Source organism: Pagrus major, chromosome 18, assembly GCF_040436345.1.
Source record: "Pagrus major chromosome 18, Pma_NU_1.0".
In the NCBI taxonomy this organism is placed as follows: domain Eukaryota; kingdom Metazoa; phylum Chordata; class Actinopteri; order Spariformes; family Sparidae; genus Pagrus; species Pagrus major.
Window position 1 is genome coordinate 4,934,052 of NC_133232.1, and position 23,281 is coordinate 4,957,332.

A 23,281-nucleotide genomic window follows, 5' to 3' on the forward strand; every position below is an offset into this window, starting at 1 on the left:
ACGGACCGCGGGGCAGCGGAGAAGAAAGAAGCAGCAGCAGTTGAAGCAGAAGAAGAAGAAGAGGAGTGATCAGCAGCTGGAGGATTCAGACTCTGTGGTTGAAGATGAATGTGTGTGTGCTGGTTCTGGGTCTGGCCCTGGTGCTGACCGTCTGTGTAGCCCGGTCTCCGTACCAGGCGGTCCTGCAGCACAGCCGGATCAGAGGCCGCCAGCAGGGGTGAGTTTTTATCATCGGAACTGAGCCGAACCGGGACCCAGTCTGCAGCGGCTCAGACCGACTTTATTAAACTCTATATGAGTTTGTGGTCTTTGAGGTTGTTGTTATAATAATCTTATAAACTTGTATTTCCCTGAAGATTCATTAACGTGATTTTATTCAGATTAATAAAAACTTTATGGATCAATAATGAACAGAATCAGAATAATGTGATCAGATGTCACACAGCAATAATCTCTGTGAGGTTTGGTCCAGTCCACCTTAAAACCTCTCAGATCAGTGAGATTAAAGGTGGACTCAGCATTATATTATAAAGAATGTTAAAGATGTTGGAGCAGAAACATGTGAGTGATGTGATCAGAAGGAAGTGAAGCTGCTGTGTCCATGATGATCAAATCTTACTTTTTCTTTGTGTTCGACTGTGATGAGAAACTTTGTTTGTTCTGCGTCAGTTTAAAATCACCTGCAGTCTTTAAACCTGACATGAGTTTCTATCAGCAGCTGTTTGAATGTGTTTCAATTTGTTTTATTCACTTTAATGATGACTGAGGTGTGAAACAGTGAGCGTTGCTGCTCTTCAGTCAATCAAAGCTTTGAACAGCTGAATGTAAATCAACTGATTTGACTTGATCTGAGTTTTTCTGTCTGATCTCTTCTCTTCTCTCCTGCAGACCCAATGTTTGTGCCATGCAGCAGCTGAAAGGCACCGATAAGAAATATTTCACCAACTGCAAACAGTGGTACCACCGCAAGATCTGTGGGAAACCCACGTGAGTCCCTCATACATCACTTTAAATGTTCCTTCTGTTGAAACCTCACAGCTGAATGTTTTCCTCGCTCTGTCTCGGTCAGTCTGAGTCCGTCTCTGGATGTTGACTGCAGTCTGTAGTTTGACTTCAGTCCTGCTGGACGGAGAGTTTGTGTTGGTGGACGGAGGAATGTCCCTCTCCAGAGGTGTCCTCACCTCTTATGTAACCTCCGAGGAGCCTGGCAGAACCATCAGTGTCAGTTTTCCTCTCGACCCAAACTCTGCTGCGAGGCTGAAGGTTCATTTAAAGGACGAGTGCAACAGTTTGAGCTCTCTGCTCCATCCGACGGGTTATATTTCTTTATTCTGCATCATCTTTGTTGATCGTGGCGCCCCCTGTGGACAAAACATGTCGAAGGTGAAACAAAGTAGACTTTGTTTCAGTGCCGTGCCGCCAGACGACAGAGCAGCTTCTGTCCTCAGTTCATCCTCAGCACGCTGACATTACATATAGATTTCAGTTGATCACTTATACAACCTGGTGACAGGCTTTAAGAATCATTATGATAATTATAATAAGTCAACTTCTCTCTGACGGTCTGTAGACACTCACTGTTTGAGTGAGGAGTTTGTGTTGAGCGTGTTGGTGAGAGCTCGACAGCACCGATGAGCTTCAGTGACGAACAGAAACTTTATTTAAAAGAACAAACTGCACAGAGCAGCTTTACTGTGCTCTGCTGTTGAGTGCTGGTGAGAAACTGCGACATCTTTATGTTCAGTTTCAAATGTTATCATGTGACATCACTGTGACATCACTGTGGTTCTGTGTCCTGACGTCTCATTAAAGGTGTTTTAGTGGTTTCAGATGTTGAAACACAGTCCTGAACAGTGGTCTCTGGCTTAAATACTTCTCATCTCCTCTAGAGAAGACAGCCAACCACACTTACCTACCTAGCCTGTTAGCACGCTAACATTAGCTCATCAGCAGCAGAGCTGTAAAAGTACCAACAGTCATACTCGAGTAAAAGTAAAGATATGGTGTTAATATATTACTTTAGTAAAGGTGAAAGTCACACATATGAACAGTACTCGAGTAAAAGTCTTAAAAGTATCTATCAAATTATCAGTAAAGTAACTGATCCATATAGTTACATGTATGTACATACTGTATACTGTGAGTGAGCTGATCATCACAATCACTGATAATCAATTAATTTAATAATGAGCTACGGTGGCTCTGATGCAGCATGTAATCTGTAAAGTAACTAGTCAAATAAATCAAATAAATGCAGTAGAGTTGAAGTAACAGGAAATGGAAATACTCCAGTAAAGTACAAGTACCTCAAAATGTTTCTTGAGTACACTACTTGAGAACTCTAGTTACTTTACAGATAACATGTTTCATACAGCACAAAAACACAGTGAATACATACATGTAAATAAATGGATCAGTTACTTTTACTCGAGTATGACCGTGGAGTACTTTGTACAGTTGGACTGGTGCTGCAGTGTTTCCTGTTTGTTACTGAAGTAAAGAAGAATCAGATGTTTTCAGTGTGAGAGAAACAAAGAGGCTGCAGTCAGACTGGAAACACACACACACACACACACACACACACACATTATTAATGAGGCTCTGGCAGCAATGGACCAGCTGTGTCACAGATCTCACTCTGCATGAGCTGAACAGGATTAAAGCAGTGTGTGTGTGTGTTTGTGTGTGTGTGTGTGTGTGTGTCAGTAAAATGTTCCTGTTGTAAACGTAATGATCACCTGAGGTTTGTGTGTGTGTGTTGAGGCTGAATCATGAATCTGTGACTGATCAGAGGGAGGAGAGAGGAGGAGGAGAGAGGAGAGGAGAGGAGGAGAGAGGAGAGAGTAGGAGGAAGGAGGAGAGAGGAGGTGTGAGGGAGAGTAAAGTACATTTCCTCCACTTGACTGAAGTATTTCTTGATATTTTACTGAAGTAGTTGAGAAACAATGATTCGACTGTTGATCAGTTCACTGATGAAGACAGAAGAAGATGATGTCACTAAATGATGAACTGTTCCTTTAAGGCATCAAACTAACATCCAAATTGTATCTCCTCCATCAAAACAGTCACAGCTGCTTCACTTCCTGTTGCTCTTTACTCCCTCACAGTCCAAACCAGAGCAGAGCTGCTGTCACTTACTGTGGGATATATTTCCTCAATGACCCAGAGTCACCTGACCTGAGCAGCCAATCAGAGAAGAGTCGTGTCAGAATGTTGATGAGTCGTCAGGATTCATGTTGGGTCTCTGAACCTGCTGATGTTAGCAGCAGCTGTCTGTTTCTATCACCAGACTCCCTTAACAAATGTAGTGATTTTAAGAGTTGTTGAGTTAAAACAAACTTTATAACCGTTGTGAAACTTTGTCTCTGACAGATTCTAAGTCATTGTCTCCTTCTTGTAAATTGAGCATTAAATGAAAACATGAAGTTGTTTGTCTCCTTGTAAAAAGTGTCAGTTTGTGGCAGCATGGCTGTACCAGCCTGTCTGCTTCTGTGTCTAAAGTGCTAAAGTCTTACCTGCCAACATTTAGCAGCTGTTTGAACGCACTGTTTACACTGATTTCACCATTTACACTCAATTTATGAAAGAAGAAACATTTTATTGACGCTGAACATGTCAAATTTTACAAATACACTAAACAGTAACCAATATAGGCTACTTCTTTGTCCCCGTGGAGAAAGTCCCCAGACTCCCTTAACAAATGTCTCAATTTAGTGAGTTGTTGAGAAACTTTCAGTTTAGTCATGATAACTGTCACAGACAGTTAGTTTCCATGGAAACTAACTGTTGGTGACAGTTAAAATGATTCATCGTCACCATGGAGACAATTTACTTCTTCTTCTTTACTTCTACTTCTTCGTCCTCTGCTCCTCCGTCACTTCTTCTTCTGTTCTTCTTCTCTCTGATCGTCAGTCTGTGTTCTGTCTTGTCTTCTCTCACCGTGTCTCATCTCGTGTCTTTGTCCTCGTTGTCTCATTAATTGGTTTCTTCTCTTTGGTAAAAACATTAGTGTCAGTCTGTCACTGACTGAGGCGTGGGGGTGGAGGAGGTCTGAGGTGGTCAGCTGACCTCTAGTGGAGGCTGGTACATATGACACACCTGCGGCAGGTGATCTCAGGGTTATTTATTTTGAGGTTTGAGGTGCAGTTTTATGGATTCTGGGATTAAAAAAAAAATTTTTCAGAATTTTTTTCAGAATTCAGCAGCTGTTAGCTCGTGCTAACATCAGTGCTAACTTCAGAGTTTACGTGACTAAAGTTAGTGTTAACGTTACTAAATTAAAACAGGCTGCAGCTCAATAACTAGTTCTGATGTAGAGATCAGTGGTTACTGAATATTTACTAACTACTTATTAACTGACAAAGAAAAACATTAGCATGCTAATATCTGTTGTGTTCAGAGGAAAAGAGGTAAAATGAAGTACAGTCGACATGTCGGAGCTGAAACTTGATAATTGATGTTTAATACTGACATTTCAGTCAAATAAAACAGCTTCATGTTAGCCTGATAACATTTGACTAAATGAGTAAATAACATCAGTTAGCTTAGCATCATCAGATCTTTCCCTCTCATTATAAACCGTATGAAACTTCTTTTTTCTTCATGTGTGTAGACAGAAATAAAACTAATACGAAGATTATAGCTATTTTGAAGCTATACTAGCTTGTGATGCTACAGTTTAGCAGTGCAGCAGTTTGAGACGGTTACTGAGAACGTATGAAGGATTCATGAAAAGCTGCTGTGACTGTGGTTGTTCCTGATGGCAGCTCGATTCTGAGGTGGAGATATGATCAATATATTGATGGAGATGTGATCAGTGTGAAGTCAATCAGAAAGTTAGAGCTGATCTGGTTTAGGATGAAAACTGAGGTTTCCTGAGGTTTTATGTGTCAGTGAATGACACAGTTGTGTCCGTGGCCCCTTTTGATTTGATAAATTCAGCATTTTTTAAATTCACTTCTGTCTTGATGTGCTTCAGGCAACTGTCTGGACTGTAATTGCATTAGTTTGTGTATGTGTCCACGTATTTGAGGTCAGTGTTTGCGTGTGTGTGAAGTGGGCGTGTGGTTGTGAAGGACTCTCAGTGAGGCGACAGGATGTTAAAACGTTCAGTCGAAAAGTTTCTCACAAACAGATTCTTTCATCAGGAAAGTGAAAAAAGAGGAAGTGAGAGTTTCTGTGGAAGTGAAGCTGTGAGAGGACCTGAACGCCCCGACACACAAATCATTCAGCAGGCACACACACACACACACACACACACACACACACACACACACAGTGTCAGTCTGTGGAAACACTCAGCACTTATCTCTGACAGTTTCATTAGATTTACACTCCTGTTTGAAGTCGGAGTCTCTGTCCTCTGTTTGTGTGTCGTTGGGTCTCTGTGGAGGAGGATCAGCGGGTCAGAGGTCAGCAGAAGGAAGAATCATAACTCTCAAACTTGTCCTCCCCCTGTCCGTCCTCCCTCCTGTCCGTCCTCACTGTCCGTCCCCTTTAGACTTCAGACTGTCCACAGCTCGGTCCTCCAGTCCTTTAGTTGTATTGGACTTCCAGCTGTCCTTTCTTACAGTAGCTAACATGCTAATATTAGCCTCCATCATTACCACCACTGACGTGCTCTTGAGCAAAGCTGTTAACTTGCTGCAGTGGTCTCTCTCTCTCTCTCTCTCTCTATCTGTACATTAAGTGTTAGTTCAGACAGAGACCTGAAGAAGTTTGATGGGAAGTTAAACGATAGAACTCGAGTACCGTACCTAAGTACAGTTCTTAGGTATTTGTACTTTACTTGAGTATTTTCACTTTCTGCTACTACATAATTGTACTCAGATATTGTACTTTTTACTCCATTACATTTATTTGGTATTTGATGACAGTAGCAGTCTGTCCCCCGATGATGGGCCGGATCAGATCATCATCAGTCGGCTCAGGCTCTGGGGTGACGCCGTTTCTGTAGTTATTTATAACTTTAGTTACTTTTAAAAATTCTGAAAAATAAAATGAAATAAAATCAGCGATTAAATGAGGATGTATAAATAAAGGTTAAAATTAAACTTTATTGATCTCCTTTAGAAAATTGACAAACCAAACCAGCAGCTTATAAAGTCGTTAAAAAGAGCTCCGTGTTGAGCAGCTGCAACATTAAAGTGATGAACACATTAGAAATTAATAATAATGATATTAACCCAATAATAAATATTAAATGAAGTTATTCTGAAGTGGTTTCCATCACGGAGTCTGAACAGACTGTTGAAGCTGCAGGTTTAACGAGGACACTGAGGACAGAAGGACCTGCTGATTAGTGGACGACCTGCTGCTTTGATTCAGTTTAAACTAAAAGCTTCTCTGCTCTGATTTCTGTATTCAAACTGCAGTTTGTTGTTTGTTGCCACGGTTACGAGCATCCAAACCTTCATTCTGCCCAAAGTGTCGCAGACGAGCCGCAGCCTGAGGTTTGAGTGAGAAACATTAATTTAAAAAATGAAATAATAATTTCCTGATCCGAGCGCAGCGTGCAGAGTGACAATCAAAGGAACTTGGATCCTGAAGCCGTTTTAACAACACTGAAGGTGTTCTGGCTCGTGGAGGACCGTTAAGGTTTGGCTCTGTCAGGCTGAAGTTTGGACCCTCCTGCTCCACAGCAACACTGTCTTCTTTCTTCTCTGCATTACTCAGCACATCTGGAAACATCATTTTGTCTTCCTCAACTTTCTCAGAGACTCTTCTTCGTTTATTTTGGAGCCGTTTCATGTTTGAATCAGAGAAATGTTTCTCAGACCAACTCAAGGATGAATCCAGAGAAAAGCTTTTCACTCTGACTGAAGTCAAAGACGTATTTCTCTCTGCTGGATGTTTCTGGAAGCTTCCTGTCGAGCGGGTCGACCCCGCCGGCTGAATTACTGCGACCTCGCTCTGTTTGTTTTGTCAGAAGTCCACGGCGGCCATCTTTGTTTATGTGCAGACCAAACGGGAGTCGAGTTTCCATCTGGTTTGATAATCAGTCCAGTGTGTGTGCCAACACACACACACACACACACACACACACACACACACACACACACACACACACTCCATCAGTAGCTGATCGCCAGCTGTTTACATTTTACTGCCGCTGTGATACGAGGCTGCAGCAGCTCCGTGAGTTTCTCCTCTTTCTGCCTCCAGATGTTTAGTTTGATTTCATTCAGAGTCGTTTTCGCACGTGCACGGCAACCATGAATGTCTCCGGACATCAGCCAGAAGAGCCGTATGTCTGAATCAGCTGACCCGGACATTAACTGGACTTTAACTGGACGTTACCCAGCCAGCTCCACAGCACACAGTCCCATTGAGCCGGTGTGTAACAGAGCAGGTGATCGGATCAAGTGGATCTGTTGATGATAATAAACTTGAACTTTTGGTCTTTCTGATGATGATAAACAGAAATGTGAGCATCTTATTAATTTTCTGATGGTTTGATTTAAAGTTCCAAGTTATTCTTGGATGTCGTCGCAGTGAGGCGTCTTTCTGCAGCAGTTTGTTTTCACTGAACCAACATGGAGCTGAATTAAGTTTCTTATCCGTCAGGTTTCAGATCTCCACCATCGTCATTCACGTCACATGATTAACATGAAGCTCCTGTCATCCTAAAGTTCAGTGTTCAACACTGATCAATCACAGCTGAACCTAAAATCACTGTGTCACTGAAGAAGTAATTATATTTATTTATATTAACGATGCACCTACAGGAGAAACTCTTCTCTCTCTGCGACCTTTTATTTTGTAGTGACAGGAAGTGGAGACCCGCGGAGGCTCCTGGTGGTTCAGTGTTTTTCCTGGCGGTGGGTGTGGGTCCCCCGTCAGACGTCTGGTCTGGCTTCAGATTCTTCTTCTCTCGGAGGAAATGAGCTTTATGAGCCCAGACGGCTGAGCCACATTTATTATGGAAATCTCTACAGGAAGTCATGAAGGTTGAGCTCGGCCTCCACGCCTCATTACAGCACACATGTGCCGTCAGCCGAGAGCAGCTCCAGACGTTTATTTCTCCAGTGGAGCCGAGAAAGTTCTCCGTGTTTTCATAGCAAACCTGAAGCTGCTGTTCTCAGCGATCAGGACGAGTCAGCTGAGACTGAACATGACTCAAAGTGTTTATGGTGAACAAGCTGAATAATATTAGTGTATTGTGTGATTGTGCTCCACTTGTGCATTAAACCTGTCAGAAGAAAATACTCGTATTATTTGGTTGGTTGGCTCTAAATCTTGGTCAGACTGGCGACAGTGGCTAGGCTAACAGTAGCTGTGTCAGCTTGCTTTTAACATTAGCTTTGAGTTCATCATTTGCAAAGATATAACTGTAAAAAGACTTGACTGTCAGGAGCTTCACTCCTGTCCATACTGTCTGTAGTGAAGTACATTTGTATATTCAACAGGGCGGTGCGGCGCCTGCTGTTGACAAACCGTATCGGACACTTTTCAATGTCGCCGTCACTCATTTGGCTCCTGATTTTGATTTAATTTCAGTCTTAAGAAACGTTTATTAGTCAAAATCAAGTTTGTTTAACAAAAACTGAAAACATTTTAGTGTCATGGTTGTCGTGCGCTGAGCTGACGCCATCTTTGTTCTTCTGCCACACATCGTATTTCATGTTGATCCATCCAATAGTTCCTCATGGGCAGGTCGCTGATTGGTCTTGCAGGATAGAGGATTGATCGATTGAAAGAAAACAAATCGCAGACAAGTTTGATAATCAATTAACCGATCAAGCATCGTCTGGTTCCAGCTTGTCTCTGTCGTCTCTGACACCAGATGAAGAGTCTTTGTGTTCTGGACTGTTTGAAGACATCACTCTGAGCTCTGGGAAACTGTTTCACATTGTATAGACTAAACAATTAACTGATAATGAAAATAACGGTGAGTTGCCGCCCTGCTACAGGAAGAGTTCAGTCAAACAGTGGAGCAGTTCTGATCCAGGTTCAGTTCTGGAGGATCCGGACTCTAAACAACCTTCTCCTCTGGATGATTAAATAACATTTACTGTCATGTTCTGATGTCATGGAAACAGTCGGAGCAACCTGCAGATTCTCACAGTCTGTGATTGTTCACATAACTTTATTAGCATCATTATATACAGACAGGAATTTATGTGTCTGCCTGCAGCAGAAATATTACAGAGACGTTACGAGCTTCTGAGCTGGAAACAGTTTTATAGACAAACGTGTTGTTTTTCCCTCCTGAGGCTGAAATGTGCAGAACACGTCGCTGTAAAGGAGGCTTCAGAGAGTCGTGTGAGGGGGTCTGAGCTCCGAGCAGCACAGGAGGACAGGAAGGAGGACAGGAAGTGGAGGGTTTGTGTCTGATGAATGTTGTTGTTGTTCTTGCTGCAGGGTGATCACCTACGAGTGCTGTCCTGGTTATGAGAAGATTCCTGGAGAGAAGGGCTGTCCTGCTGGTACGACCTCTGACCTCTGACCTCTGACCTCAGCATCCACAAACACTGTCTTAATGTTTCAGTCATGTTAATGAAGACAGAGATCCATTCATGACATCATGAATTTACAACAGGCTGATAGAGCTGTAAACTCAGACACATCAGGTTGATTATAAATGTGTTGGTGACCGGACGACGTGTCGTTGCAGCGCTACCTCTGGTGAACATCTACAACACTCTGGGCGTGGTCGGAGCATCCACCACCCAGATGTACTCTGAGCGAGCCAAACTGAGGGAGGAGATCGAAGGTCCGGGAAGCTTCACCTTCTTTGCCCCGAGCAACGAGGCCTGGGCCGCCCTGCCGACCGTCAGTACACACACACACACATGCACACTGTCCTGCTGCCACATATACTGAACAAACCATTGTGTTGTTGTTGTTGTTGATGATGATGTTGTTGTTGTTGTTATTGTGTTGCAGGAGATCCTGGACGCTCTGGTGAGCAACGTGAACATCGAGCTGCTGAACGCTCTTCACTACCACATGGTGAACCGCCGGCTGACCTCCGAGGAGCTCAGACACGGATCCTCCTTCGCCTCCATGTACCAGGACTTCCATGTGCACATCCACCACTACAGCAACGGGGTCAGTGACACACAATACACACACACAGAAACACACACTGTAACACACTGTAACACACACACACACACACACACACAGTAACACACACTGTAACACACACACACACTGTAACACACTGTAACACACACACACACACACTCAGTAACACACACTGTAACACACTGTAACACACACACTGTAACACGCTGTAACACACTGTAACACACACTGTAACACACCGTAACACACTGAGTGTCACACTGTGACTGTCTTCCAGTCCAGTTTAGAGAATGGTCCACGCTGATAATTATGTTGTGTCTGTTGATCGATCTGATTATTGATCCCTCTCCTCGCCTCCTCAGATTGTGACGGTGAACTGCGCTCGTCTGATCAAACCTGACCAACACGCCACCAACGGTATCGTGCACGTGGTCGATCGTGTCATCACCGCCGTCTCCAACAACGTCAACACGATCCTCGACATCGACGACGACCTGGAGACGCTGCGTGTGAGAACACGAGTCAGTCAATCCATGAGTGTTACCCGGAGAAGGTGGAGGACACACTGACTTCCTGTGTTTGTGTGTTTGTGTGTTTCAGATGGCGATGACCGCTGCAGGTCTGACCGGCATGTTGGAGGAGGAGGGTCAGTACACCGTCTTCGCCCCCACCAACGAGGCCTTTGAGAAGATTCCTCAGGAGACCCTGAACAGGATCCTGGGAGACCCCGTGGCTCTGAGAGGTGACCAGCTTGTTTCATTAGTAGTTTTAGATGGACTGTAACGATGCTGAACGTGACTCTGACGTCAGTCCTCCTGTGAACCTCCAGACCTGCTGAACTACCACATCCTGAAGCACATGCAGTGTGCCGAGTCCATCGTGTCGGGGACTCCGATGGAGACCCTGCAGGGCACCGTGCTGGAGGTCGGCTGTGACGGAGACCAGATGACTCTGAACGGGAAGGCCATCATCACCAAGAAGGACCAGCTGGGAACCAACGGAGTCGTGCACTACATCAACGAGTTGCTCATCCCCGACTCAGGTACTGACCTGCACTTCATACTACAGATGGTACCGCTACATCGCTCGTACTGAAGACACTACTGCATGTATTACTGAGAGTACTGCTGTTAAACTACAGAAGTTCTAAAGTACAAACAGTATATCCAGTTACTACTCAGTAGTAGTAGCAGTACTTGCAGTACATCTGCTCAGTGTTTTCTCCTTTCAGCCAAAGTTCTGCTGGAGCTGGCTGAAAGCTCATCTGTGGACATGGCAGCAAAGCTGTTTGTGGAAGCCGGTCTGAGCCCCCACTTGACGGGCTCCGAGGCTCTGACCATGCTGGCTCCTCTGGACGACGCCTTTAAAGGTAACTTGACCTCTGACCTCAGGAGCTCTGTCAGATTATAACTGATACCAGATGAGCTGTTGTATTTACTTGAGCGTTTCTCTAACAGGAAGTCTGACCATGACACCCGACATGAGGAAGCTGATGACCAATCACATCATTAAGGAGCAGCTGTCCTCCAAGTCTCTGTATCACGGTCAGGAGCTGGAGACGCTGGGAGGACTCAAACTCAGAGTCTTCGTCTACAGAAATGTGAGAGCTTTGAAATGTTTCTTCTCGTTGGCTCCTGGTACAGATTCAGATTTACGTCACTTTTGATCAACCAATCAGCATCTCCATCCCAGCACGCGCTGTCGAGCTCTCATTGTGAAGATAGATCATGGATTAGTCGACACCTGACTGCTGCAGGTGAAGGTGTGGTTCAGATAATCTCAGAGGATCACTGATCAGCTGGTGTGTTGATCAGGCTGGATCCTGTTGTTGGCTCATTGTTGTGGTTTCATGTTTTCATGTTTCAGTTTGAACCAGTTTCATGTTTATGACGACAAACATGACAATTAACACTTTTGATTGACTGTCACATCAGATGCGTTTTGTTCTTCTGCTGTGACTTCAGACTGTTTCCACATTATAAAGTCTGATTCCTGAGATCTTCTGAACAACGCAACAGATCAGCTTATTGGTTGAATATTTCTGAGCCTGCCTGAATGTGTCGCCTGTTGCTGGGCGGACTGGGCAGATCGTCTGTCTTCACTGGCCATGAATATTGTCTGTTCATCTCCAGAGATGACTTCACCAGGTCACTGAGTTTATGGCTGCTTTTCATTAATAACTTTAACAAATGTTTGATTCAAGCCCAGTTTCTCTGTCTGTGAATTAAACTGAACAGAATCAGTTCTTCAAGAACACAGAACAACATTAGGTTTCATATTTTTACTTAATGATGCACGAAACATCAAACTTTAATAAAAAGATCTTTCAAAATGTGGTGACTGCACATCCCACGCTGCCGCCTCATTACTGTGACCACATGTGGTCATGATGTCATCCAGAGCAGGTTGTGCTGAATCAGAGCCGCCTGCAGAGACGAAACCAGAAAAACCAGAGAGGTTTTCCATGTAGGAGCCACGAGGCTGAGGCCAAGGCCCCACGCTGAGGCTGGGGACCATCAACACTGTGGTCCTCAGGTGTCAACGCAACTTCAGACAGACACGTTGATGTTGCTCCACTGGATTGTGGTTGTACAGATGATGTTGCTCCACTGGATTCTGGTACAGTTGATGTTACTCCTCTGGATTCTGATTGTACAGTTGATGTTACTCCTCTGGATTCTGGTTGTACAGTTGATGTTGCTCCTCTGGATTCTGGTTGTACAGATGATGTTGCTCCTCTGGATTCTGGTTGTACAGATGATGTTGCTCCTCTGGATTCTGGTACAGTTGATGTTGCTCCTCTGGATTCTGATTGTACAGTTGATGTTGCTCCTCTGGATTCTGGTTGTACAGATGATGTTGCTCCACTGGATTCTGGTTGTACAGTTGATGTTGCTCCACTGGATTCTGGTACAGTTGATGTTGCTCCTCTGGATTCTGGTTGTACAGTTGATGTTGCTCCTCTGGATTCTGGTACAGTTGATGTTGCTCCTCTGGATTCTGGTACAGATGATGTTGCTCCTCTGGATTCTGGCTGTACAGTTGATGTTGCTCCACTGGATTCTGGTACAGTTGATGTTGCTCCTCTGGATTCTGGTACAGTTGATGTTGCTCCTCTGGATTCTGGTACATTGATGTTGCTCCTCTGGATTCTGGTTGTACAGTTGATGTTGCTCCACTGGATTCTGGTACAGTTGATGTTGCTCCTCTGGATTCTGGTTGTACAGTTGATGTTGCTCCTCTGGATTCTGGTTGTACAGTTGATGTTGCTCCACTGGATTCTGGTACAGTTGATGTTGCTCCTCTGGATTCTGGTACAGATGATGTTGCTCCTCTGGATTCTGGCTGTACAGTTGATGTTGCTCCACTGGATTCTGGTACAGTTGATGTTGCTCCACTGGATTCTGGCTGTACAGTTGATGTTGCTCCTCTGGATTCTGGTACAGTTGATGTTGCTCCTCTGGATTCTGGTACAGTTGATGTTGCTCCTCTGGATTCTGGCTGTACAGTTGATGTTGCTCCTCTGGATTCTGGTACATTGATGTTGCTCCACTGGATTCTGGTACATTGATGTTGCTCCACTGGATTCTGGTACAGTTGATGTTGCTCCACTGGATTCTGGTACAGTTGATGTTGCTCCTCTGGATTCTGGTACAGTTGATGTTGCTCCACTGGATTCTGGTACAGTTGATGTTGCTCCTCTGGATTCTGGTACAGTTGATGTTGCTCCACTGGATTCTGGTACAGTTGATGTTGCTCCTTGATTTTAGATGTTGGTTTGTTGCAACCTTTGTTTTCTTCTTTCTTCTTGATCAGAAACCTTTGAGTTCAGTAAATGATGTGAAATATTTGCTAAGTGGAAGTTCTTCCTGTTGCCTCAGTAACACAACACACATGTTAATACATGTACCTAACGGTGTTATTGATCATGTGGTGATCAGTCTGTGGTGTGGCGTTGTCTCTGGTGGTCTCCACAGTGGCTCCACATGTTTCAGGTCCTGGACTCGTGGGTGGCTCACATGTCTGCTCAGTAATGAACTCTGCAGACCACAAGAAGTTTCCTGCTTCCCATGACTGCTAAATCTTTCCAGACACCGTCTGTAGGTGTGTGTGTGTGTGTGTGTGTGTGTGTGTGTGTGTGTGTGTGTGTGTGTGTGTGTTGTAACAAAATGGCTGCCATCCAAGACATGATGTAGTCCAGAGACCCACGGGCTGCATCATCAGTCCATCATGTTTAGGTGGTGGACTCAGCTGCTGCGTCAGTCCTCCTCCACTGTGACCGTCTTCACCTGACCTGTGTCCTCTCAGGTGTTCACTCATTTCTCCGTGTGTTTGTAGAACCTGTGCATCGAGAACGCCTGCATTGCTGCCCACGATAAGACCGGACGCTACGCCACCATGTTCACTGTGGACAAAGTCCTCACTCCACCAATGGGAACCGTCATGGACGTTCTGAAGGCGGACGACCGCTTCAGGTGAGGACGTCATGTTTATCTGTTCACCAACACTGTCTGTACACAGGTGTGATGTGAAGCATGTTCACCTGACAGACTAACTGGTCCAGAGACCCACGGGCCAGTACACACCAACACACACGAGTCAGAACTTTGTGTCTCTGCTCAGGAGATTTAAGAAAAAAAACCTCAGAGAGTTCAGCTCCTGATGGTTGAACCAGACAGAGAGGGAGCAGACTCCTCCTTTTTCCTCCTCCTCCTCCTCCTCCTCCTCTCTTGGATAATAAAGCTCCGGGCTGTAATTTACTCTTGTAATTATGACTCATGGAGGAAGTGGTTCTGTCTGTTCTTTATTTCTCAAAACCCTTAAAGTCTCCTTAATCTTCCTTAATGTATTAAAGCAGCAGAGTTTATGAACTACAGGAGCGCTAACCACCAAACTGATGTTGGCACTTTGTCTGTGGTGGAGAAATCAGTTTACAGCTTCGTTTCCAGAACCAGTTCTGACCCAGTTTAGTCTGAAGTCTATGATGACTATCATGTCTGTCAGCAGCGTCATAGCTTCAAACCACACTGAAAAGTGTTAGTCTGTTAGCCTGCTGGAGAAGCTACTGATGTTAGCCTGCTGGAGAAGCTAACACATGGAGACACCCTCTTCTTCTTTGTTTCAGTCTCCTGGTTGGTGCCGTTCAGACAGCAGGGATGACGGAGCTGTTGAACCAGCAGGGGGCGCTGACCTTCTTCGCTCCCACTAACGACGCCTTCAACGCCATGTCACCGTCCGAACTCAACAGACTGATGCGTGAGTATAAAACAGAAGATTAGATATGGAGAATGGCAGCATGGCTAACACTGATGTTAGCCTGCTGGAGAAGCTAATGTTTATGTTAGCTTGTTGTTGAAGCTAATGTTGACATTAGCCTGTTGGAGAAGTTGACACAATCGTCCTAACACCTCCATCAGTCCAGAGACGGAGGTAAAGGATCATTCAGTGCGGATATTTTATTTTGAAGGATGGTTCCAGGCAGCCATGTTGGTGTGAAGGTGTTATTCAGCTGCAGAAGGAAACAGATACAGAAGTTTGATGGTGTCCTTCAGTCCTCTGCTCCTTGTTTGGTCCGATCGTTCAGAATCGTTTTGTTTATGTGACTCACGGCCAAATCATTTCCCTCCGCTCAGCACGGTGCCTTAATAGCCTTTATATAAACTGTCTCTGCTGCAGCAGCCTAATAAAGACATGTAGAGACACGGGTACAGGGTGGAGGGACGGAGGGGACACATGAGAAGACCACAGCAGGACTCACAACTTCATGTTATTGACTCTTATTGTCCAATATTGAAAAAACCTTTCTTGTGTCATTCATCGGATTTGATCGATGAATCATTTCATGATATTTTTCCACTTGATGATGTTTTACTGCCGTGTCGTCCGTCTCCCAGGTAACCCTCAGGAGCTGTCAGGTGTGCTCAGGTATCACCTGGGCGAGGGCATGTTGGTCAGCGGAGGAGTCGGCTCTCACACCAGAGTCAAACCTCTGCAGGGAGAGAAGCTGGAGCTCGGCGTGGTCGGTCCTCTCTCCTCACCTGTTGTTCCGTAACTTTATTTAAACTGTGATCAGTCAGCAGTGTTGACAGCCGTCCTCTCTGTGTTCCAGCGTAACTCCACCGTGTACGTCAACAAGATCCCAGTGGCCGATGCAGACCTGATGGCGACTAACGGAGTCGTCCACGCCGTCAACAACGTCATCAAACCTCTGCGTGAGTCGAACTTCTCTTTATGTTTGGAGCTTATTATAGGACGTGTTCACAGCTGAGGACAGAACCACCAGTAGGAGACGGTCCAGGACTGTCAGGGTTCAGTGATGCTGTTTGTGTCTCTGCAGCTCCGAAGGTGGACAGAGAACAGGCCGACGGACCTGCAGCGCCATTCAGATCAGCTGCTGCCTCCAGGGTGAGAACACACACTGATCAACCACACACTCATCAACCACACACTCATCAACCACACACTCATCAGCAGCTGTCACAGCTTTATGTCCAGACCGTGATCCAGACTCTGACCGGACACCTTAAAGCAGCTATCAGTCGTACACATGGAACAAGATGGCCGTCAGCTGCTGGAACTCCAAGAGACAAAATATGCTAGTCAGCTAACACAGATGTTAGCCTGTTGGAGAAGCTAACACTGATGTTAGCCCATTAGAGAAGCTAACACAGATGTTGTTGGAGACGTTGTGAGCAGCATGTAGCAGCTGGTTTCCATCTGTTCAGAAAGAAGATTTGTCTACTTTTGGACTAGTTAGCCTACTTAGCTAGCCTTTTGTCCATGAGTAGATGCAGCCTCCTTCTGTTTGGTGATACAGAAAGACGATAGTTCCCATATTTTGCACACAGGCTAAACGTTCCATGTTTCATCAGGAAAATAACAGAAAATAACTGTATTACATTTCTGAGTGGTTCTGATGGATTTGCCCTTCTCTCTGTCTTACAGGCCGACGCCAAGAGCTTCAGGAACGGTGAGTTTCTGTTCATGAAGCATGAGGAATCAAACCTTATCTGTCTCTGAGCTTCCTGATGATTTTTATGTTTTGTGTGTGTTTTTCTCAGATGATCTCTTCCAGAAGGTGGTCAGGAGTCGCTCCAGCAGGACGATGAACAAGAGTCAGTAGAGGTGCAGACGAGACGAGACGAGGCGAGATGAGACAAGACGAGAGCTGAGGAACCAAGAACACAACAAGTTCTCGACACAAAGATCAAACCGGAAAAATCCCTCTGAGATCCTCCAGCACTGCCGCTCGTCCTGTTTCTGGACTCATCTATAAAAACCTGAACACACTTCAGCTCTCAGCCGAGCACGATCCAACAAAGCAAGTCAACACCTTCCCTGGAGATTGTTGAAAGGCATTCTGGGAAATGTAGGAAACCACTAAGTGAAGGAGACGAGGCCGATCAGATCAATAAGTGTTCGTGAGACAGCGTGAGAGGATCTGAGGGGGATTTTTCTTCTTCGTCAGTTTGTGGAGAGAAGATGAAATATGGTTTGTTCATGTTTTATTTTTGTTTTCTGTGTACTGTAAAAACAACAACTAGTTTTGACCAAAAGTCACTTTTTGAAAGTTTGAATGTTCACATGTGTGAAACTTTTGTAAAGTTTATGTTGTGTACTCTGTGTGTTGTTGTTGTCCTGTAGCATGTGGGCAGGTCTGAGCTCAAACAAACAAACAAACAAACAAAGTGACCTGATGGATTCTGGAGGTTTTTTTTAGGATTTTTTTTCTTCGTGTTTTTGTAAAATAAAGCTGAAAAATGGGCTCTGAAAAGTGTCGAGTTACTGAAGCTCTGTGTGTGTGTGTGTGTGTGTGTGTGTGTGTGTGTGTATGTGTGTGAATGTGTGTGTGTGTTCCTAAATAAAAGCCCGTTCAGAGGCCTCTGGGTTCAGGCCGGGTTCACGTCTCTCTCGGCTGGTTTGTAAAAGGCTGCAGAGCGTCGACGCGTCACAGCCGTCACGCCGACTTAAATCATCCGGAATCTGTGCACTTTCCCTCGCTGCCGCTGAAGGAGGATCAGAGTTATGAAATATTAATGTGGTCCAGGTGAGGTCAACAGCAGCCGGGTCCAACAGAAACAGAGCTTCTTTTTACAGGGTCTAATGTGAAGCAGTGAACGCCTCACAGAGAAAACCTTCAGTCCTCTGGAGGGAGGAAGAACTCACACACACACACACACACACACACTCACACACTCTGTTCTTTGTCTTTAACTGAACACAAACTGAACTTGAAGCTTCAGTTTCTACTTTGAACTTTCTCGACCACAACGTCAAAAAACAGTTTCTTCAACTGGAACATAAATTAAAACCAAGAAGAAGAAGGAGAAGCAGAGTGACAGCAGCAGATAGAGGACAGAGATCGTGTGCAGCTGGTTTTATATGTGAAGTTTCTTCATGTTTCTGTTTGGATCTATAAAACATGTCGGCGTGTGAAAGACTCAAACAGACTCTGACCTGCTGCCACATCACAATGACACATGAACGCTTCAGTAATTATAATAATAATCCAACATTAGAAACAGGATGTCATAACTTTAAATACTTGAGGAACATCAGGAAGTACTTTGAATACAGGACTTTTCCTTGTAATCGAGTATTTCTACTGTAGTGTTTTCTTTAAAGGATCTGATGAATCTGATTCTGAGCCGAAACCTTCGAGAGTCTGAACTCTGATGGTATCTTCATCTCAGATCAACATGCTCACTTTATTAAATCAACTCGTTCTTATGTTATTACAGCGAGCTGACTGTGATTTCCTGTCAGTCGTCCGTCTCCCTCAAACCTTTTTCTGGGTCTGATGTTGGTTTTGTTCTCCTGCAGCAGTTTGACACCTTCAGTTAATGTGAAACAGGTTTCAGCTGCAGGTCTGCGGCTTCTGTTGGTCCTCCAGTGTTTGTGTAGAGAAGAAGAGTGACAGCTGCTGCTGACCCCAACCCACAGCTGAGGAAACACAGAGGAACTCAATACAAATACTCATTTCTATGTAATACTCAAGTAAAGTACAAATATTTGATAATGATACTGAGGCACAGTATTTTCATAAATGTACTCAGTTACTTTCCACCAATGAAAACAGTTTTAATCACCATGTTTATAAGGACGTCACACTGCAGAAAAACACGTTCATAAAGTCAAAGTACTAATACATGATCTGTGTACAAATACTCCTGCATCGATGTTTGAGCTACTTTATAAACAGTGTGTTTAGTCCAGTTCCTCAGCTGCGGGTCGGGCCCTCCAGAGTCAGCACATGAACCTGAGCCGTGGTCAGACTGATTTAAAACCAGGTTTAAAATTTAAACGACTCAGGAGACACAACGACACACTGATTTAATGTACATGAGCAGCAGAAGTGTGAAGACACACAACGTGTAAATCATTCAGGTCAGTTACTCAAATAAATAAATATATAAATAAATATAAATATTAACAACTGCATGAGAAGAAGCTTCTGCTCAGTCCAGTGAGGTCAGAGCGCCCCCTGCTGCTCAGAGGAACTCATCACAAACACCTGAGAAACTGGATTAAAAATCAAAACTGCTGTGGTTAAACCTCAGTTTAAATGTTTGTGATCAGAACCAGGACAACAAACAGCCAACGTGTTTTTTTATTATAAAAATAATTTTTATTTGGTTAAATTGTCCCAAAACATATTATTTATATAACATGAAACAAGCTGCAGCTCCATGTTCAGTCACGTGCTCACATGTTGTTGCTCCTCGCGCCCCGCAGAGGGCGCTGCAGGCGCAGCTTCCGGTGTCCTGCGTGTCACATTTATTTCTGTCCGTCGAACAACAGCAGCAGCAGCGACACATGTGAGCAGAGCTGCGAAGGAGTCGCGATGTTTTCTGCTGTAAAAGAGAAAGTCGGGGAGGTTTTGTTACCGGGAGATGAATTCTGCTCTGAGGCCGACGACACCATCTCTCTGACGGATCACGTTAAACCGGAGAAGGTGGTGTGTGGTCCGGGTCTGAGGCGGAGCGGAGACCGGCTGCTGGTGTGTAAAAGCGGCGTCCTCCGACACAAACAGCCCAACATGTTCTGGATCGACTCACAGCAGAGGAGGGTGAGACTTTAACGTCCTGTTCACACCGACACGAACGAGCCGTTTACTGTGAGTCTGCGTCCAGCAGCAGCTTCTACAACAGGCAGGATCCCATTTAGAAAAGTCGCAATTTAAAGGTTTTGTCGTCAGCAGACCTCAAACGCGTCATACGACAAGACTTTCAGACTGAATCAGATCATTAAGCTCCAGCTGTGATTACGGCTGTAACATGATGTCACCAGGCTGTGCGTGGTGCTCTCAGAGTTACACTGAATGAATCAGGTCCGCTGTCATGTCGTCCCTCCGTCCGCTGAAGACCGCCGGGCTTTACTGCAGCGAGCAGCGGGACTCGGTTCTGAAAAGATCAGATTATTTAGTAATACAGTACCGCTCGGTGAACCAGTCACACCCCGAATTACTCACAAGACCAAATCCGTTCATGAGAACTTTAGTTTTGGTTCTGAAAGTTAAAGTAATAACAACCGGATTCAGTCAAAATAAAAAGGTATATTTTTAAGCGGAGATCAGCAGATCCAGGTAGAAGACCTAAAGTAAAGTCAACCTAACAGTGAAGATTTTTGTGAAGTGAGGACATTTCGTCAGAAGAGGACATGTGTTGGAGCAGTGCATGCTGGGAGCTGAGTCTGTCTCTGTGTCCTCAGTATGTCCCCGCTAAAGGAGAGACCATCATTGGCATCGTGACGGTCAAATCAGGAGACGTCTTCAAGGTGGACTTTGGAGGAAGTGAGCAGGCGTCTCTGTCCTACCTGGCGTTTGAGGGAGCGACCAAGAGGAACCGGCCCAACGTCCAGGTGAGACTCTGAGGACATGGACAGGTCCAGGTGAGACACAGGCAGGTCCACGTGAGAATCTGAGGATGCAGGCAGGTCCAGGTGAGACACAGACAGGTCCAGGTGAGACCCCGAGGACACAGACAGGTCCAGGTGAGAATCTGAGGACGCAGGCAGGTCCAGGCGAGACACAGGCAGGTCCAGGTGAGACCCTGAGGACACGGACAGGTCCAGGTGAGACTCGGACAGGTCCAGGTGAGACACAGACGGGTCCAGGTGAGACTCTGAGGACACAGGCAGGTCCAGGTGAGAATCTGAGGACACAGGCAGGTCCAGGTGAGACACAGATGGGTCCAGGTGAGAATCTGAGGACATGGACAGGTCCAGGTGAGACACAGATGGGTCCAGGTGAGAATCTGAGGACACAGGCAGGTCCAGGTGAGACACAGATGGGTCCAGGTGAGAATCTGAGGACACAGGCAGGTCCAGGTGAGAATCTGAGGACACGGACAGGTCCAGGTGAGACTCGGACAGGTCCAGGTGAGACACAGATGAGTCCAGGTGAGACTCTGAGGACACAGGCAGGTCCAGGTGAGACCCTGAGGACACGGACAGGTCCAGGTGAGAATCTGAGGACACAGGCAGGTCCAGGTGAGAATCTGAGGACGCAGGCAGGTCCAGGTGAGACACAGATGGGTCCAGGTGAGAATCTGAGGACGCAGGCAGGTCCAGGTGTGTGACCCCTCCCTCCCCGTGTGTTACCTGTGCAGGTGGGGGACCTGGTGTTCGCTCAGTTCGTCATAGCCAATAAGGACATGGAGCCGGAGCTGGTGTGTGTGGACAGTTCTGGACGGGCCAATGGGATGGGAGTGTTTGGAGGAGGCGGCCTGCTGTTCAGCGTCTCTCTGGGATTGGTCCGCAGGTACGAGCTGCCTCAGGTGTTTGTGTGTCAGTGAGCAGGTGTGAGTGTCTCTGTTCTCAGACTGTGTCCCCCCCGTCCAGGCTGCTGTCCCCCCACAGTGACGTCCTGTCGGACCTGCAGCAGCTGTTCCCCTGCGAGCTGGTTCTGGGGATGAACGGTCGTCTGTGGGTCAAGTCCTCCAGCGTCCAGCAGACGCTCGTCATCGCAAACCTGCTGCAGAGCTGCGACACCATGACGGCCCCGCAGAGACAGCAGCTGTTCAGGAGGGTGGCACAGGGGGCGCTGTAGACCGGGTCGGACCACAAGGACACCTGCTGGTCCACCTGAAGCAGTTCTCAGGGGCTCTGGTTCCGGGTTTTTGGTGCAGAACTGATTTAGTTTGTTGGAGTTTAAAGGACCATTGCACAGTTTTTTCCATCCCAGCTGAAACATCAGAGTCGTGTTTGTCGGTGCCGTCTGCTGCTGCAGTCTAAAACGTGGATCAGACGGATCCTACAGAGTTCTGACCCGGAGAACAAAACGTTCTCGGACCTTTTGGACGGGTCAAAATGTGTTTTTGTGAAACTAAACTATGAACAACAGACAAACAGTTTATTGTTTCAGCCGTATTTCTGAATTCTGTCCTCGGCTGCTTGCGACAAAAAAGACAAAAACCCAGAAGACGTCCAGAGAAGCTTCAGATGTTTTTATGTTTTCAATAAAATTCTGAGTAGAACCGGTTCCAGTTTGAATCCAGCATGAATTTTTTAAAATTATTTTTATAACGGTGAATTTTAGTTTAAAAAAATTAAAATGAACTAAGCTACAACTAACTGCAGCTAGCCGATAGCGGTTACTGTGGGATACGCTGCCCCCTGTTGGTTTGGAGGATGAATTCAACTGATGACTCGTTCTTTCATTTTCCACTTCAACCAGTAAAAAGAAGGAAACATCACTGATGATGATGATGATGTCACTGCAGTCTGTACTCATCAGAGATCCTCACTGACAGACAGATGCTCCACTCTGTAAAGAAATCTCTGCATGTTTAAAACGTCAGTTGAACCTGATTAAGTGTGGCTCAGTGTGGTGCAGCAGTACGGAGGACCAGAGGGGTCATACAGAGAAAATACATTGATACGATCTCAATTTAAAAACTGCTGTTATAAGATTATCATTATTAATTATTAATCTAACATTACAGACCAAAGTCACACTGAAAGATAAAAGTGGTCGACAATTATCTTTGTCGACTCAACTCGTTTTTTTAACTTTAAATTCATCAACAAATGTAAAAAATCAATTGTTTTAGTTGTTTTCTTTCTTCTCATTTGTGGCTGTTTTGTTAATGTTTTGTCTTCTGAATATCTTTTTAAAATAGTTATCAGATATAATGTCGACTAGTTGGTTAAAAGATCATTCATTAAAAAAACGTGCTGATTATTCTATATGATATATATATAATTACTGTTAGTTTCTATCAGACACTGACGAAGGTGAAAATAACTG

The 23,281-nt window shown here is 45.2% G+C and overlaps 2 protein-coding genes across 2 annotated transcripts; both read left to right on the plus strand.

Annotated features, from left to right (window-relative positions):
• tgfbi (transforming growth factor, beta-induced) lies at positions 1 to 17,806 on the plus strand. Its single transcript, XM_073487540.1, has 17 exons — positions 1 to 217; positions 889 to 987; positions 9,364 to 9,428; positions 9,617 to 9,774; positions 9,889 to 10,053; positions 10,395 to 10,541; positions 10,633 to 10,774; positions 10,862 to 11,074; positions 11,264 to 11,401; positions 11,490 to 11,632; positions 14,371 to 14,507; positions 15,158 to 15,288; positions 15,927 to 16,051; positions 16,142 to 16,244; positions 16,370 to 16,437; positions 16,978 to 17,002; positions 17,094 to 17,806. The coding sequence occupies exons 1-17, from the start codon at positions 105 to 107 to the stop codon at positions 17,153 to 17,155; spliced, it is 2,034 nt and encodes a 677-aa protein (XP_073343641.1). The 5' UTR covers positions 1 to 104; the 3' UTR covers positions 17,156 to 17,806.
• A 2,033-nt stretch (positions 17,807 to 19,839) lies between these two features.
• LOC141013395 (exosome complex component RRP40-like) lies at positions 19,840 to 22,513 on the plus strand. Its single transcript, XM_073487105.1, has 4 exons — positions 19,840 to 20,101; positions 20,743 to 20,892; positions 21,642 to 21,793; positions 21,874 to 22,513. Exons 1-4 carry the CDS (start codon positions 19,877 to 19,879, stop codon positions 22,079 to 22,081), a joined length of 735 nt encoding a protein of 244 aa, XP_073343206.1. The 5' UTR covers positions 19,840 to 19,876; the 3' UTR covers positions 22,082 to 22,513.
• Positions 22,514 to 23,281: the final 768 nt, after the last annotated feature.